Source organism: Quercus suber, unplaced genomic scaffold (assembly GCF_002906115.3).
Source record: "Quercus suber isolate HL8 unplaced genomic scaffold, Cork oak 2.0 scaffold_71, whole genome shotgun sequence".
Lineage (NCBI taxonomy): Eukaryota > Viridiplantae > Streptophyta > Magnoliopsida > Fagales > Fagaceae > Quercus > Quercus suber.
Genome location: NW_027069536.1, coordinates 1,481,451 through 1,499,646, shown reverse-complemented (window position 1 = coordinate 1,499,646; position 18,196 = coordinate 1,481,451). Strand labels below are relative to the sequence as shown.

Below are 18,196 nucleotides of genomic sequence, written 5' to 3'. Positions count from 1 at the left end.
AAGATTATGAAGGGAATATTTGGGAGGAGGAGGATATGTTAGAAGAATTAGAATTTACAATGTATGATTAGGGCTTATTATGCGTACACATGAAAACAAACAAAAACCCCTTTGTGGGTCTCTCTCTCTCACACTCTCACTTTCACTCACTCACTCAAGTCAATAGGGGGGGTTTCTATACTTAACATATTATAATATAATAATACAAATTCAAAATCTTCTCCATGATTTTGTAAGGAAAATTATATTTTAAGTGAAAGCAAATTACATTTTAAGTGAAAGAAAAAAAAAAGTAAGATGTCCTACCCGTTTACTCTCTTATTATGTTTTGCCTGTCCATTAATGTATGGAAATGAGACCTATGAATATTATTATTCTGTATGAAAAAAAATATATTAAAGAGAAATAGAGAGAGAGAGAGAGCGAGGAGTGTGGGGGAAAAGGAATCACACATGAGGTTGTCTTTCTCTCTCTAAAATTTTTTAACCCGTCGTCTCCGGGGAAGGGAAATCCAAAGTGACCATATATTTTTGGTGCATTTTATGGGTTTTGACCATAGAGAGAGACAGAGAAAAAGAGAGAGAGAGAGAGAGAGAAAGACCTTGTGTTCTCTTCTTCTTCTTCTTCTTCTTCTTCTTCTTCGTCTTCTAGTGTCTTTTTCCAAGATATACTCTCAAGGAACACCGGACCTATATCCCCTCCTTTCCTTTCCTTGCCTTTCTGGATTTCATTTTTTTTTTTTTAATTTTTTTTATCTTCTTCCTTTGCTTAGCAACAAATATATGTACAATAATATTATATTTAAAAAAAAAAAATCTCTATCTCTTTTATCTCCTCCCTATCCCTACATCTCTCCCTTTTTCTTGAGCATGTCTGTTTGTTTTAGAAGATAGAAGATTTTTTTTTTTTTTTCTTTTTTACTTTGCTTTGCTTCAAGTCCCTTTGAGTTCTCCGCCTTTTGTCTTAAAAAGCATATCAAGCTTGCAGTAGTTCTAGCTCTTTCATAGCTTTCCATATATTCTTGGAGGAAAAAGAAGAAGAAACTCAAGGAGAGTTCAAAAAAGATTGAAAGACCCACTTGTGAAATAGTTCCAATGTCTTTAGTTTCTTTAGAATAAAGTTGAATTAAGCAAAGGAAATTAAGCTATTCCTATTCCATTTGGTAAAGGGGGGCTAATGAAAATGCCCTTGGATGGGATTTTCATTGAACCATCTTCAACCCCACTTCCTGATCTTTCACTACACATCAGTCCTCCAAATCCTTCTTCTTCTTCTTCTTCACAAATTTGCAATACTAGCAATGAAGTAAACACTAGGAGGACAACTGAGTCCCAAGCTCATACTGAGCTCTCTTTAGGGAGGAATTTCACAACACCTAACCCTTACCAACAACAGAGGCATCTTGTTCATCATCATCACCACCCTAACAATCGGTCAAACCACATGAACCATGGAGTACTGGATGTGTCCTCTGACGGGTTAAAGCCGATCAAAGGGATTCCGGTCTATCAACACCACCGTTCATTTCCTTTCTTGCCTATGGACCAAGTCCACACAACAAGAGACAAGGAAGCTAAGATGTGCTACTATCAAATGCCTTCTAATAATCCCTCTTTCTGCACTTCTCCTCGTCTCTGTCTCACGCTCACTCATCACCTTATGGAGGGGGTTTGGATGCCATGTCAATCTTAAGCTCGGGGCCTAATGCGTCGTCTTTGGCCGCAGCTTATAATCGTTTAGGGACTGCAACTGCAACAAGGTTTAATGGGCTTTCAACAGAGGCTTTCAAATCTCACCAATTGCACCATCATCATCACCATAATCAGTATGGGGTAGGACCTTCAGAGGTTCCTCATGGGATTGGGATGATGAGATCAAGATTTATGCCTAAGCTTCCAACAAAGAGGAGTATGAGAGCACCAAGAATGCGCTGGACAAGCACTCTCCATGCTAGATTTGTTCACGCTGTTGAGCTTCTTGGTGGCCATGAAAGTAAAGATTTCATCTTTTCCAATATAGACATATGTTCTCTTACTTTTTCTATCTTTTTTATTTCGTGTTGAAATTTAGATTTTTTTTTTTTTTAATGGATGTGTTTCCTTTTTGTCTAAAATCTATTTGGGGAATGAGTTTCAGGAGCTACACCAAAATCAGTTCTTGAGCTCATGGATGTGAAGGATCTCACATTAGCGCATGTAAAAAGCCATTTACAGGTAAATATCACAAAACCTCTCTCTCTCTTTTTCTGTGTCTTTGTTTGTGTAGCTCATTCATCTGGGGCGGTGTTGGTCCATCCCACCGGCACAATAGCCGATGAAAGCAGTGAATTAAAGACTAGGGAGCTTTGTTTCAGTCTATAGCTTCTGAGAGACCAGACAGAGTACAGCTTCTGCTTTCTCACAAACACACGGGAGAGAGAGAGAGAGAGAAAAAAGCAAAGTAGAATGATGACAGACAAAAGTAGTCATCATTTCTCATATAACACATCATTACAACCTTATCAAACATCAACCTCGTGATTAATGATGAAAGCAAGACAAACCCAGAAAGCCCACAGAAAATAGAATAGCACAGAGAAAGAGAGATCTTAATTTTTATTTTTTCCCTTTTTTTTTCTTCACATTATTATTATTTTTGTGCCAATATATTTAATTTTTATTTCATAATCAAAGTGTTTAATATGTCTTTGCAATTCTTCCCAATCACTTTGCAGATGTATCGAACTGTTAAGACCACTGACAAATCTGCAGCTTCCTCAGGTAACAATTCGTATTGCTTATCCTTCACAACCTTTTCTTTTTCTTTTTTTTTAATTAGCAGCCTTAACTTTTTCTTACCCCTTGTGTTGTTCTTTTCCCTTTTTTTTTTTACTGAGCCCCATTTGGAAAAGNCTCACAAACACACGGGAGAGAGAGAGATAGAGAAAAAAGCAAAGTAGAATGATGACAGACAAAAGTAGTCATCATTTCTCAATAATACACATCATTACAACCTTATCAAACATCAACCTCGTGATTAATGATGAAAGCAAGACAAACCCAGAAAGCCCACAGAAAATAGAATAGCACAGAGAAAGAGAGATCTTAATTTTTATTTTTTCCCTTTTTTTTTCTTCACATTATTATTATTTTTGTGCCAATATATTTAATTTTTATTTCATAATCAAAGTGTTTAATATGTCTTTGCAATTCTTCCCAATCACTTTGCAGATGTATCGAACTGTTAAGACCACTGACAAATCTGCAGCTTCCTCAGGTAACAATTCGTATTGCTTATCCTTCACAACCTTTTCTTTTTCTTTTTTTTTAATTAGCAGCCTTAACTTTTTCTTACCCCTTGTGTTGTTCTTTTCCCCCCCTTTTTTTTTTTTACTGAGCCCCATTTGGAAAAGGAAAAGAATTCTCTCTGTCATTTCCTTTCCTTTTTACTAACCCTATTTTTTTAATATAAATTCTAAAACAGAAAGATCCATGAGTACTATATACATACATTACATTAGTAAAATTGATGAATGCAAATTCAACATTCATACATACATACATACACACACATGTAGTTACACACATTCTAGCTTCACTTAAGCATGCATGACTAGTTAAATATTGTAATGAAAGTGTTCTTTGGTTTTTCTTGAAGGCCAATCAGATGGATCTGGAGAGGATGATATCTCACCAATTGGAAGCAATAGTGAGCCTGGCCTACGTCCTTCATATAATGATCAAAGAGGACCGTCTGATCATCGTCCTGTGCAACAAGATCATGTACTTGACTATGCTTCCACCACTCTTTGGAGTAACTCTTCAAGGTACTAATATAGCTTTCTTCATCTATATATCTCTCTCTCTCTTTAATACACCCATGTATGCAACACTGCTGTAGCGTCCTCCCCTTGTTAAATTATTATATATGCTATGCAAGATTGCATGTATGTGTTACGCTTTTAAGTACTGAATTCCTTTTGCTTTTTTGCATGGTACCTTGGCTTAGAAACCAAAACACACGTCCACCATTTTCTGAAGAATAAAAAAGGGTTCTTGAGGCAGCTTTTGCTTTATTTCTGTTTGGTTTTCTCACTCTCTCTTTTTTAATCTTTTGTTTGAGAAGATTTGCATTTACGCTGAGATGAGATTTGTAGCTTTAATGGGTATCAAAGAAAAGTTAGAGACATAATCAAATGTTAATGAGGATAAGCAAAAGCAACCACATATTACACTTTTTTTTTTCTTTTTCTTTAGAACTATGTATATCATATTACAGTTTTTATTATTATATAAATTGATGTTTTTATAGTTTATTTTAATTGTGACTGTGTTGTTTGTTAAAATCTGGTTCTTATTCTCTCTCCACGAGGATATTGCATATATGACCAAAAAGACCAGTACTCCCTTGACTCTATAAGAGTAAGTGCTAGCTTTCCTCTTTTCAAGGTTCAAAGCAACTATATTCTAATATAATTTATATATAAATCGTACGTGTTCGATGGCACCAGCTTCCATTTTAAATGTTCTTCATGCTTTCATTAGATTTCTTTCTTCTATTCCCTTTTATTTTCCTTTGAATATCACAATCTAAGAGCCCAGCTAATTTTTGTCGGCTGGGAATTATATATAACTACTGGAAGAGTGATTAGATGGAGTTTAGTCTTGTCTTGGGACTTGGGTTACTAATATAATTTTTTTTCCTTTTTATTTTGAATGCATCTATAGTTAATAAATGGCTCTAATTAATTCACTTAGATGCTAACATGAATGCTTCTTTGCACTTTTGCTCTGTCATTGATTCCCTCGGGGAATGATATGAGGTACTATCTATATAGTATTCAAAGATATTCTAATTTCTCTCTTAAAAAAAATATATATATATATATATATTATAATTTCTAAACAAGTTGTTTTATCTCATATCAAGCGCCTGCTGCTAAAAGTGGCTGATTGAGAGTACTTGATTGTTATACTATTCATGTGGACATGATAAATAGATTTCTGGTTTATTATGAATACTACTTATCTAATTCCTTTGGAAAGGACATATAGTTAATTGCTAATCACCAGCATCATGATCTTCTATTTTGTCGTCATGTAACCGAAAAGAGGGCAGAAAATAATAAATCTGCTATTAAAATATGAAATCTATGTAGGGAATTATCTTTTCTACTTTGTAATTCTTCTACAGCAGCCCTCATAATGCCATTTCTCAAAATTATGGAAACATATATAAACTTAAAGCAAAACTACGTTCTCCTGCATGGAGGAATTGGATAATAACATTTAACCACAATGCTCTTCACAAGAATAGTTAATATAGTCTGATTTCAATTTTTTTTTTCTTTGTTGCCAATTGTTTAGTTGGGTATATAAGGAAATGATTTTAGAAAACGTACATCTATGATATAAATATGTATAAACTATTTCCTGTTACCAAGTAAAGTACTTATGGTCATTTACAATACTATAATAATATTTCCTTATAGCAGATACTCACTAAAAAGCTTCTTTACAATTTTATATTTATAATTACATTTATTTTAATATTTATATATAAAAAGAAAGTGGTTTTACAGTACACATAACTAGGAATTTTTTTTTTTAACTTAAGTAATTAATTAGGTTTTATTAACTTTGTACTTGACGCTCCATCAAAAAAAAAAAAAACTTTGTACTTGACGCTTTAAACATCATTAAGAAATATGAAGATTGAAGACCCAATAATTACTCATATTGATGTATGGTCGGTGAAAAGAAAAAAAACATCATAAACATCTCATAATTGGTCATAGTATGGTCATAGTAGACATGGTTTGGAGAATGAAATGACTTTTTGCACATTACTTTTGACTAATATAAATATCAATCTCAAATGAAAATTTCCCCCGTACGTAAACAATTGTATCATGCGGAGAATATGTAATGCGTAGTGTTTTTCATAGTACGGTGAGTTGAAAATTCGTAGCAAGGGAGAACAGTCATTCCTTCCTAAACAGTAATGTACAAAGTTGCTTGACTTAGAGCATCAGCATGCATCAGCATGTGCAAAGCCTTACAAAATAGAAAAAGTAATTGATTTTATACATTTTGAGAAAAAAAAACACCAACATCAGTGGGTGTAAAATTGTGCATAAATGCACAAGAGCTACAATAATCACGTATATTTGCACGGTTACTGTAGCTCTTACATTTAATATTTTAATAATTTCTAATTTCCTCCTTTTTTTCTCTCTCTTCTCCATCTGCAAAACTAACGCATTCTCTCCCTCATCATTTTCTTTCTTCCTCTGATACACACACTCCCACAGATACAAAATAAAAAATCAACTACAAAAATCAAAAATCAACCACAAAAATCAAAATCAACTACAAAATCAACTACAAAATCAACTACAAAATCAACAACAAAATCAACCACTGGAACAAAATTGTTGGATCGGTGATCGTGAATCATGGATTGGAGAGGCGATTTGGATTGGTGATGTGAAAGAAGAAGAAAGAAGAGGGAGAAAAAGAAAGAGGAAACGACAGAGAGAGATAAGCAAAAAGAAAGAAGAGGAAGAATAGGAAAAAGAAACTGGAGATAAAATAATATTAAAAAAGAATAAAAAATATTATTTATATAAAATATAGTGTATAATAGATGGACTGATGTGGATGTTTTGTAAAAATAGGTATCTAAAATAGAAAAAGTAGTTTTTTTGTGTGCAAAATAGATGATAAGTTTTCATCTACTGATATGGATGCTCTTACATGGTAAGTTATAAATCATAGTGAGGTTGATTTTATAAATCTTCCAAATCAGAGATGGTTTTGACTATAATTCTACTTCTGCATACACTACCATCCATAATCTGATTAAAATAATTACCATAAGTTAGATAAGGATCTATTTTCGTTCTTAAGAGGATATTAGCATATCAAATTTATGGACTCAAATGTATCTGCTGTGAGCTAAAAGTATGTCATATACTTCCAAACCTAGAGAGTTAGTTATAACTCCCCCATATAGAGTTGGTTAGCTCTTAGATGAATATATGCTAATCTTTCTTTTTGTCAAATATGTAGATACATAGCAGATATATGGAAAAACCATTGCATCAAATTGAAACTCCGATAGCTGGGATGGTCAAAACAATAAGGGAAGACTAATTCTAACTAGGCAAATATATTACTACTATCAAGTTAGAGATGACAAGTTTTAAGCATGGGGTGAACAATAACATAATAAAAGTGTGCCCTCACTCATTACACTCAGTCCTTAGATGGTGATAGCTTCCCGTGCAAAGGTGTTATTCTGTTGAATAGATTTGACCTTTGACAAGGGTTACAACATTCGAATGGCTGCGACTGTTAGGAATGACACAACTCCTTACATGATTATGATGATTATAAATAGGCACCAAGATTAATTTTCAGGTCATTCTAATCCTCCATTCTCAAACAAGGTTGTTACATGTGATCTCCATCCTTACTCCATCGTCCATGCATTGTGACCAACCCAAGTAAAAATGGACCTAAACGTTTTACAATTTTATATTTATAATTACATTTATTTTAATATTTATATATAAAAAGAAAGTGGTTTTACAGTACACATAACTAGGAATTTTTTTTTTTTTAACTTAAGTAATTAATTAGGTTTTATTAACTTTGTACTTGACGCTTTAAACATCATTAAGAAATATGAAGATTGAAGACCCAATAATTACTCATATTGATGTATGGTCGGTGAAAAGAAAAAAAACATCATAAACATCTCATAATTGGTCATAGTATGGTCATAGTAGACATGGTTTGGAGAATGAAATGACTTTTTGCACATTACTTTTGACTATTATAAATATCAATCTCAAATGAAAATTTCCCCCGGACGTAAACAATTGTATCATGCGGAGAATATGTACTGCGTGGTGTTTTTCATAGTACGGTGAGTTGAAAATTCGTAGCAAGGGAGAAGAGTCATTCCTTCCTAAACAGTAATGTACAAAGTTGCTTGACTTAGAGCATCAGCATGCATTAGCATGTGTAAAGTCTTGCAAAATAGAAAAAAGTAATTGATTTTACACATTTTGAGCAAAAAAAACCAACATCAGTGAGTGTAAAATTGTGCATAAATGCACTAGAGCTACAATAATCACGCATATTTGCACGGTTACTGTAGCTCTTACATTTAATATTTTAATAATTTCTAATTTCCTCATTTTTTTCTCTCTCTTCTGCATCTGCAAAACTAACGCACTCTCCCTCATCATATTCTTTCTTCCTCCGATACACACACTCTCACAGACACAAAATAAAAAATCAACTACAAAAATCAAAAATCAACCACAAAAATCAAAAATCAACTACAAAATCAACAACAAAATCAACCACTGGAACAAAATTGTTGGATCGGTGATCGTGAATCATGGATTGGAGAGGTGATTTGGATTGGTGATGTGAAAGAAGAAGAAAGAAGAAGGAGAAAAAGAAAGAGGAAACGACAGAGAGAGATAAGCAAAAAGAAAGAAGAGCAAGAATAGGAAAAAGAAACTGGAGATAAAATAATATTAAAAAAGAATAAAAAATATTATTTATATAAAATATAGTGTATAATAAATGGACTGATGTGGATGTTTTGTAAAAATGGGTATTTAAAATAGAAAAAGTAGTTTTTTTGTGTGCAAAATAGATGATAAGTTTTCATCTACTGATATGGATGCTCTTACATGGTAAGTTATAAATCATAGTGAGGTTGATTTTATAAATCTTCCAAATCAGAGATGGTATTGACTATAATTCTACTTCTGCATACACTACGACCTATAAACTGATTAAAATAATTACCATAAGTTAGATAAGGATCTATTTTCGTTCTTAAGAGGATATTAGCATATCAAATTTATGGACTCAAATGTATCTGCTGTGAGCTAAAAGTATGTCATATATTTCCAAACCTAGAGAGTTAGTTATAACTCCCCCATATAGAGTTGGTTAGCTCTTAGATGAATATATGCTAATCTTTCTTTTTGTCAAATATGTAGATACATAGCAGATATATGGAAAAACCATTGCATCAAATTGAGACTCCGATAGCTGGGATGGTCAAAACAATAAGGGAAGACTAATTCTAACTAGGCAAATATATTACTACTATCAAGTTAGAGATGACAAGTTTTAAGCATGGGGTGAACAATAACATAATAATAGTGTGCCCTCACTCATTACACTCAGTCCTTAGATGGTGATAGCTTCCCGTGCAAAGGTGTTATTCTGTTGAATAGATTTGACCTTTGACAAGGGTTACAACATTCGAATGGTTGCAACTGTTAGGAATGACACAACTCCTTACATGATTATGATGATTATAAATAGGCACCAAGATTAATTTTCAGGTCATTCTAATCCTCCATTCTCAAACAAGGTTGTTACATGTGATCTCCATCCTTACTCCATCATCCATGCATTGTGACCAACCCAAGTAAAATTGGACCTAAACGTGATTTCTCTTACTCTATATATGTTAGTTGAACAAGACTTGATATTCTTGCTTTAATTTCGTCGCTAGTAATATGTCAGCTCAACAACAATTTCCCGTAATATTTATATGAAATGGATTATAAATATGATCTTGCACCTCATCTTCAATATGTTTGTTTAGGTACATAGTATCACTGTATTTATAGATATATCCTGAAACCTATTTGAACTCTGACAAGGCTATTATATGTGATTATCAAAAATTTTAGACAAATCCACTTTTCTTCTATTATTTGTTAGGGTAAATTTTTCTAAAGTCTCATTTTCTTTAAGGTACATATATACTTTTGTCCCTTTTCAACAAACTAGAATTTGTAATAATAATAATAATCCGAACGCACGCCTAATCTTGTTCACAGCATTTAAACAAACTAGCTTGTGAGTCTCAGAAATTGCATGGACGTATTTAAGTACAACTATATATACTTAGATAAACTGTGGCACATTTAAACAAACTAGGTGCAGTAGACAGATGTTGAAGTCTTGAATAGACGGAGGCCTTATAGCTACAGTAAGTTCAACAAAAAGTGACTTGGCTTTATGCAAAAACTGAGTGACAGAAAAATATCAATGTTTGAAAAATTGAAATTGCATGTGAATTTGGAAGATCGGCAAGTGAGGACTCAAGTGTGCTCCAAATTTCTTGGAAGGAAGTGAAACCCGCAATAATGAGTAGGATCTCATTGGATAAAAAGGAGGAGATTAGGATGCTCATAAGAAGTTGATCTTGATGAGTTCAAGAAAGGAAGATATGATTTGTCGCTGAGGTGTTATTGATGGATATTGTAGAAGGGACCACAGATTAGAGCCACCAAGAAAGCCAAGGACGTCTTGACCTCAAAGGTATGGAATCAGTTGAGTTTTCTAGTAGAGGTATCTTTTTTTAGTAAGTTTGATAAAATTGTGAGCATTAGTCATTGAAGGAAGGAGAACATTGGTTGGGGAAGGTTCAGTTGGGTGAACAGAAGAAGAGTTGACTCTCATCCCAAATTGAAGCACGTGGAGTTTTGAATAAATTGCCACTTACATGGTTGAGTGGTGTATGTGTTATATCTATATTGAAAAATACATATAAGAGAGAGATAAAGGTTGCAAGAGTTTAAGAGTCTTAGGAAACAAAATACAAAATATACAAAGGATGAGATTAGCTCAATATTGTACCTATCCAAAAATATATATATAAAGCTCAATGTTGTGATACAATGAAATTTGATCAAGTTTATTACAATTATTAAATAAGTTATGGAAATTCAGTTATTATGAACATCTACTAAAACTGCACAATTAGTTTTTTGAAACATGGTAAGTTTTTCATTGATATTATACTTAAGTTAATGATAAATTTTGGTAAAAAAATTTAGATAAATTTCAAATGGATTGAAAGTAGTTTTACATTGATGGACATTTGGAACAAAAGTAACGTGGATTTAAAATCTAGTTTGGACACTTAATTTGGGATAGAGGCCTTCTAACTTGTTGAGTTTCTACTTTAATTATATTATTAGATTGTAACTCGTGCTCATGTATAAAAACATTCAACAATAAACAATGAGTTAGTCTTATTTAGATGAGTAGGGTGGTCGATCATCTCGATATTCGTGCTAAGTATTATGAATGGATCAATTGACACTAAAATTAAGAATAATAAATTATACGTGTAGTGAAAAATTAGACAATAATTAAAAAATAATTAAAATTCAATTTGAAATCTAATTGTGTTTCAACTTTAATATCATATATATAATAGATTATATGGTCATACTAACAAGTGCCTTTAGGGAATTAGTTAACAATCCTGTTAAAAAAAGTTTTTATGAGAAAATGAAAAAAAAAAAAAAAAAATTAATGTTTTGACAGTTTTTTTTATTTCCCATAAAAGTAATATCAAAATTTTCTTTAAATTGATTATTAACTAATGCTCTAAGGGCACTCGTTAGTATTTTTCTAAATTAAAAGGGTGGCTGAAATTCAGAAACTTTTCTGCTTGATCTACCCAATGAAACTATTAATTGAAACTTTCAGTCTTGACTAGTTCTGTCGTAGGCTGTGTTAAATTAAATGCATTTAGTAAATAAATACAGTCTTTCTTAGAGCCTAGACGTAAATTTCAAGTTTTTCTTTCCTTTTTGTATTAAGAGACATTTCTTGTTCCTTTCTTCACTCCCAGCATTACTTACATTGGGATTGCACAGTCGTCCTTTATCTTCTTTTTATTCATTTCAAATGCAACCTGAGTAGACATATCTTCACCTTTTTTTGACTTGAAATTGGCACAGTATTCTAGTTGCAAGCTTGTAATGTAGAGGTATAGTTGATGGTCCAAATACTACAAACCCAAAGCTTGACTAATTGCATGCCTATTGACTAAATGGGAAACAAAATAAATTACTGTCTATTGCGGGAATTTTATTTTTGAGTTTTGTGGTTACCATCATACTTACTCACCTTGGTTAAACATGTGAAGCCATCGTTTTTATGTAAATATTTTCCCTAGCTGTTTCTTAACGCTGTCCAATTGTTTCTTCTGAGAATCAACTTCGAGATTGTAAAGAGCGTTCAGTTCTGCATGCGGTACACCTTTAATATGGCTTTGAGTTCATATATCTTTTTCATTAAAATCTAAATTTGAATTAAATAAAAAATTTTGAGTTCATATATCTTTTTCATCATGTATCTTCTTCAAACATGGCTAAAATTCTCATGATGATGTCAAATAATTAACACTATATATTATAAGAAAAATTCTACCTCTTTTCTCTTCACTGCTACTGTGCAACATGTATGATAAAATAAATAATATACCAAAATAGTTTCGGACTAACTCAGTTTTCAAAAATGCAGTAATAGAGACGCATGGCCACAAGCTAACTCCAATGAAGTAGAGGTGCTCAGACCAGCATCCTTCGATTCACAACAAAGATCAAGAGGGCACCATATACAGGTACTGATTCAAGTCTCGGAATCCATTGTACAATATGATTCAAATATGCTGCTCAAAATTCATATAGTATCAAGATAATCACATACTTTTTTGCCGTTTGGACATGTTTACACATGACCCTATTCGCAGGAACATTTATTCAATTGCATACATTCACGTATACTTGATAGTAACCAAATTTCCAAAACGTTACAGGAATGTGATTCAACCCAACTGAAGAGCTACTTAGGGTCAACTTTGGATTGCAAGAACCCAAGCTTGGAGTTCACATTAGGAAGACCAGATTGGCAGGGCAAAGAACATGACTAATTCATGACTATCTCCTCTTTGTCTTGTTTCTGATTTTACATTCCTTGATGACTAGTTAATTATCTTCATGAATGAGAAGTCATAGATAAATAGAAGGGTGTTTGTGAGGAAGAGGAAACCATAGTTCTAGCGTTAATGCAAGTTGAATCTTTCGAATGGACGTGGAACCTATTTTGGGGCTTGTTATGAGTGGCTAAAGCTTATGTGATAGAAAAATATGGAAAATAAGAAATAGAAGAAGTGCACACAGGAAAAGAGAATCACATAATAAGGCGAGCTAATTCTAGTCACTTTTAAAGACTATTCCTGTCCGGGTGGCTTTATCTGGGTAGAGACCAATTAGTATGTGATACAGGTAAGCACGACCATGCTAATCATCTTTCAAGTTTCAAAGTAAGCGAGTAACTAATTAACTTATTCATGGTTATGAAAGTTGGCTGAGCACTTCTTCCAAATCAACTATACATAATGCTGGTTTGTACTTCATAGCCAAATGTAATGCTGGTTTCCGTTGTTGTCTGATTACTTGTTTGTAATCTGATCACTTGTAAAGCGATAATTGATAATAAAAATGGGATCATTCCAATTTCGAATTGCTTTTTGTTAAACATCGAAGACATCGAATTTCTGACTGAGCAAAGCTGTCTAATACCCAACTGTCTGGGTTTTCTTAAGTGAGATTTATTGATGAAATACTCCACTCAACCAAAGAGAAAAGGAATGCATTTTGTTATGTCCGAAATACAGAAACCATAAGAAACAGAAATATGCAGCAGCAGATAATGATAAATAAGCAGCAGTAGATTAGGTTGTTGTTGTTTCAAATTTGTAATTGATAGGAGTTGGTTCAACAGTTATCTCATTATTAGTATTATTTATGTATTGTGAAAGGGGGAATGGAACTCAAGCAGAATTAAACCCAAATTTCTCTCTCTCTCTCTCTCTCTCTCATGTTCTAGGAGGCTAGTTATCTCAAATCCAACTAAATTAATTTATTCACATATCCAGATCATAACATATTTCATCTTTAATTTCTACACTCTACCCTATTCATTGAGCATATATGTGATCTTCTTTAATGGCCTGCTCATTAGAGTGCCTCCAACTAACTTCACCGGTTCATTGGTTCCAGCCTAGTAAGTAGGTTATTTTTGTTTTGCAAATTAACTATCCACCGATGAAACCCTACACTTCGAATCTCAGTAGTTGTCGAAATCCTCGCTGCAGTTCCTTTTTTTCATTCTACCCACCTATAGATTTATTGATTAATTTATTGAGGCCAGGGGAGCCATGGCCCCCAAAATATTTTGAAAATTTTTTATTATATATGATAATATACTTATATTTACAAGTATTTTTCTAGAAAAATAAGTAGCTGCTCCCCCTCAAAAATTTTCAATATATAGACCACACTAAAATAAATTAACTCATAAGTCCCTCAAATATATGTCGATATATATGATAATAAATTGAGTGTAATTGTTTTTGGGTAAAATGTAATAATGCTTTTTTTTTTTTTTAGGAACAAATAATAATGCTTGCTGAACTTTGATTTCTATTTATTATTCCATTTAGTGTCCTATTGTTTGATTATGTATGATTTAGATTTTATTAATAACTGTTACCATATAAGTCTAATGGCTTAAGTCCATAGTTATAGGTTACATGTATAATACACCTTGTCTACCCATATATAAGGTAGACCTTTATACTTTATTACTTCCAATTTAATACATAGTCTTTAAGACCTTAGCATGGCACCAAAACAAGAAATACTTTCAATTCCCTATGTCCAACTTGCCTCCCATTTAAATTTTCATGTGTTGGATCCCACTCAATGGCAGCTCAGGTAACTCACAAGTGAATGAAAAGTGCTAAATTAAATGACATCATTTCACCCATCATAAGTTTGAGGGGAGATGTTAAAATATAAAACCAATGAACTTAAACCCATAGTTGTAGATTACTTGTACAACACGCCTTATTTATCTATATATAAGTCATAACATATACACCACATGATTCTTAAGATAATAGTAAAATAAATGGATTGTAATTAGAAAATAGTCCAAGATGGAGGGATATGGGTGCATTTTACTTCTTTTATTTATTATAACTATTCAAATAATATATGAAAAATGATTTTCTGAAAAAAAATGAACTATACATTGTAAAAAATTTAGTAAAGTAATATAAAATAGTTCAATATGATTATTTTTATAATAATTATTTTATAGTTTTATCTTTTATGATATTTATTCTTTTTCAACTAGGATTCAATTCATAATGGACACGCGTATATATTGTATCTACAAGATTAAGGTTAACCATGGCCTCTCAAAGAACATTTTTTTGGTTTCGCCACCACGTCAAGGGGGAAAAGAAGAATTGGGGATGGGTTTGGTTGGGGAGGGAGGAGAGAACAATCCTTTCTATTTGAATTGAAATATTTCAAAGTTTAGATTAAATTTTATAAATCTAGATACATATAGACTGCTATATCGTTTAAAATATTATATGATATGACAGGCTATATATTGAAAGCTCAGATTTATGCTAAAACACACGATCTTGTTTAGATCTCTAATTTTAAATTACGGCTTAATTACTTTTACTCTAACTTATTTAAGTGCAGAACAAGAGTAAATGAAGCACAATCACTGGATTTACTGTAGTGCATACACATGAACAATAAACAATAAAAGTAAAGCACAAAAGTAAAAGAATAGAGATGCAAACACAAGTAACACCAAGACGTATTATCGAAAATGAAACCGAAGAACTCAATAAAAAATCTCTCCGCGACCCTCCAAATCGAAATTGATCCACTAATGAATAAGTTGGAGTACACGAATAACAAAAGACCCTCCAAGCCTAGTTTACCCAATATACTTGAGCCCTCCAATCTCTTGCTACCAACGGACTTCTTGGAGTCTTATCTTTACTAACTTTCCAAATCTCACAATACCACTCGATTACATCTGCCAAGCCAGACTGGCTTCTTTTGGCGTATTCCCAAAGCTTCCCAAGTTCCAAAACACTCTCTATACTTTGAATAGATGTGGGTTGTGTTTGGGTAAAAATCACCTCTCAAGGTATTACATTGGAAGAGGGAAAGAGAAGAGACTGCAATGATTTCTCACTAAGGATGAGTAGCTCTCTTTCTCTAAAAGATGGGTGTGTTGTATTGTAGAAACCTATCTAGGGTTTTCTCTCTGAATAGCCTTCTTTACTTTTGTGGGTAATGAGGGTATATATAATATAGGTGAAGAATAAGAAAATCACACTTAAAATCCTCAAGGCAAAGAGTTTCGCGAGTACCTCGCGATATGGTCTATCTCGCAAAGTACTCGCGAAATATAGTCTGGCACTTGACTCTTCAGTTTCCAGTATGTGTTTCTCATGTGGCCTTTTCACGGAAACTTTTACTCGTGAGTTTCTTGCAAGTTAGTCGCAAAACTGCATTAATCTTCATTTCATACTTGATTCTTCATCAACTTAATACTAAACCCAATAGAATAAAATCTCACAAAATACAAGGAACAAAATTAAAACAATTACAACACTTTTTTTGTCTTGGAATAAAGCCAACATAAAACATAGCTGTAAATCACAACTTTACGTATATAATATTAGATTAAAAAATAAAATCTTTATAGTAAAATGAACAAAATTGAGAAAATTAAACCTTGAAATGAAGAGGATCGAAGGAGATTAGGGAGGTAATAGGCTCTCCTGAACATGGGGACCACGTATCAACCCAATTGGAAGGAGATTGCTTTGTCGGCTTCTTTTACATATATAATATTAGATTAAAAAATAAAATCATTATAGAAAAATGAACAAAATTGAGAAAACCTTGAAATGAAGAGGGTCGAAGGGGATTAGGGAGGTAAAAGGCTCTCTTGAACATGATTGGATAAATGGGGACCACGTATCAACCCAATTGCAAGGAGATTGCTTTGTCGGCTTCTTTTAAGCTAAAAAATTGATTAGTAATCTTATTGGGCATTGGATCGTTTTGGGTTAAAAGGGTTTTTACTTTTGAGTAAGGAAGAATTTAGCCGTGTTTTGAACGAAAGTTTGAAAGTGGGCCGACTTGATTTTAATAAAACAAAGTCATAATTTTCTTAGAAATCCATTTCCTTTTATTAGACAAAGTCCCTCTTTTTTTCTTGAGAGAGAGAGAGAGAGAGAGAGAGAGAGAGAGTGGGCCGACTTGATTTTAATAAAACAAAGTCATAATTTTCTTAGAAATCCATTTCCTTTTATTAGACAAAGTCCCTCTTTTTTTCTTGAGAGAGAGAGAGAGAGAGAGAGAGAGAGAGAGAGAGAGAGGTGGTGGTGGTGGTGGTTAGTGCATCTAAATCATTTCCTTTTATTAGACAAAGTCTCCTCTTTTCTTCTTGAGAGAGAGAGAGAGAGAGAGAGAGAGAGAGAGAGAGAGAGGTGGTGGTGGTGGTGGTTAGTGCATCTAAAACTAAAGGCTAGAATGAAACGAACAAAATTTAGCTAAAAACTTAATTATAGCATAAAGTTATAGCTTCCTTTAAAATTTTTAATATAGCTATGTATTTTGAAAATGACAAAATTTAGCTACAAAATTTGTTGTAACCTAAGACTACAACCTTATTTAATATCTTTTTATTGAAAGTAAATTTTGACAAATCTATCATTGAATCATATCTTCTTCTTATATTCTCCATATTTGTAAAATTTTTAAAAAATTAAAAATCAATAACTAAGTCATCAATAAATTGTTCAAATTGCAAGTTTTTGTAATTTAAAACTATGCATAAAATATGAGCTTATAGATCATATAGTAAATAATATCCAATTGACACAAAATTTGATGTGTATTAAGAGTATAAAAAACATGCAATTCAAAAGTTAGATTTTCAAAATATATAGCAATGTTTATTTTATTGAATAAGGTTGTAGTTTTAGGCTATAACCAATTTTGTAGCTAAACTTTGTTCTTTTGAAAATCTAATTGTTGGATTGCATGTTTTGTATACTTTTAACATACATGTCAAATTTTGTGTTAATAGGATATTATTTACTATATGATCCATCAATTTATTTTTTTATGTATAGATTACAAAATCTTGCAATTTAAACAATTGATTGATGACATAACTATTGATTTTTAATCTTCTTGAAATTTTTCAAACATGGAAGATATAAGAAGAAAATGTAATCAAATAGTGGATTTGTCAAAATTTACATCAAATAAAAAGATATTGAGTGATGTTGTGGCTTTAGGCTACAAACTTGACTTTATCCAAATGGAAAACTCCCCTTCTTAGTTCACCATAATTTATTTTAGTCTTCTAACTTTGTTTTTGTTCATTTCAATTCTCTAAGTTTCAAGTTTATTCAATTAAGACATCTCCATAAACTTTTTTTGCAAAGAAAACAACTTCATAAATTTCTATTA

At 32.4% G+C, this 18,196-nt stretch overlaps 1 protein-coding gene across 1 annotated transcript; it reads left to right on the top strand.

Annotated features, from left to right (window-relative positions):
• The first annotated feature begins 394 nt into the window (after nucleotides 1-394).
• LOC111996101 (transcription repressor KAN1) lies at nucleotides 395-13,349 on the top strand. The gene is given in 7 exon segments (XM_065773243.1): nucleotides 395-1,624; nucleotides 1,627-1,992; nucleotides 2,137-2,213; nucleotides 2,714-2,759; nucleotides 3,637-3,805; nucleotides 12,348-12,447; nucleotides 12,643-13,349. Coding segments are annotated over 7 exon segments (1,320 nt in total). The 5' UTR covers nucleotides 395-1,176; the 3' UTR covers nucleotides 12,757-13,349.
• The last annotated feature ends 4,847 nt before the right edge of the window (nucleotides 13,350-18,196 follow it).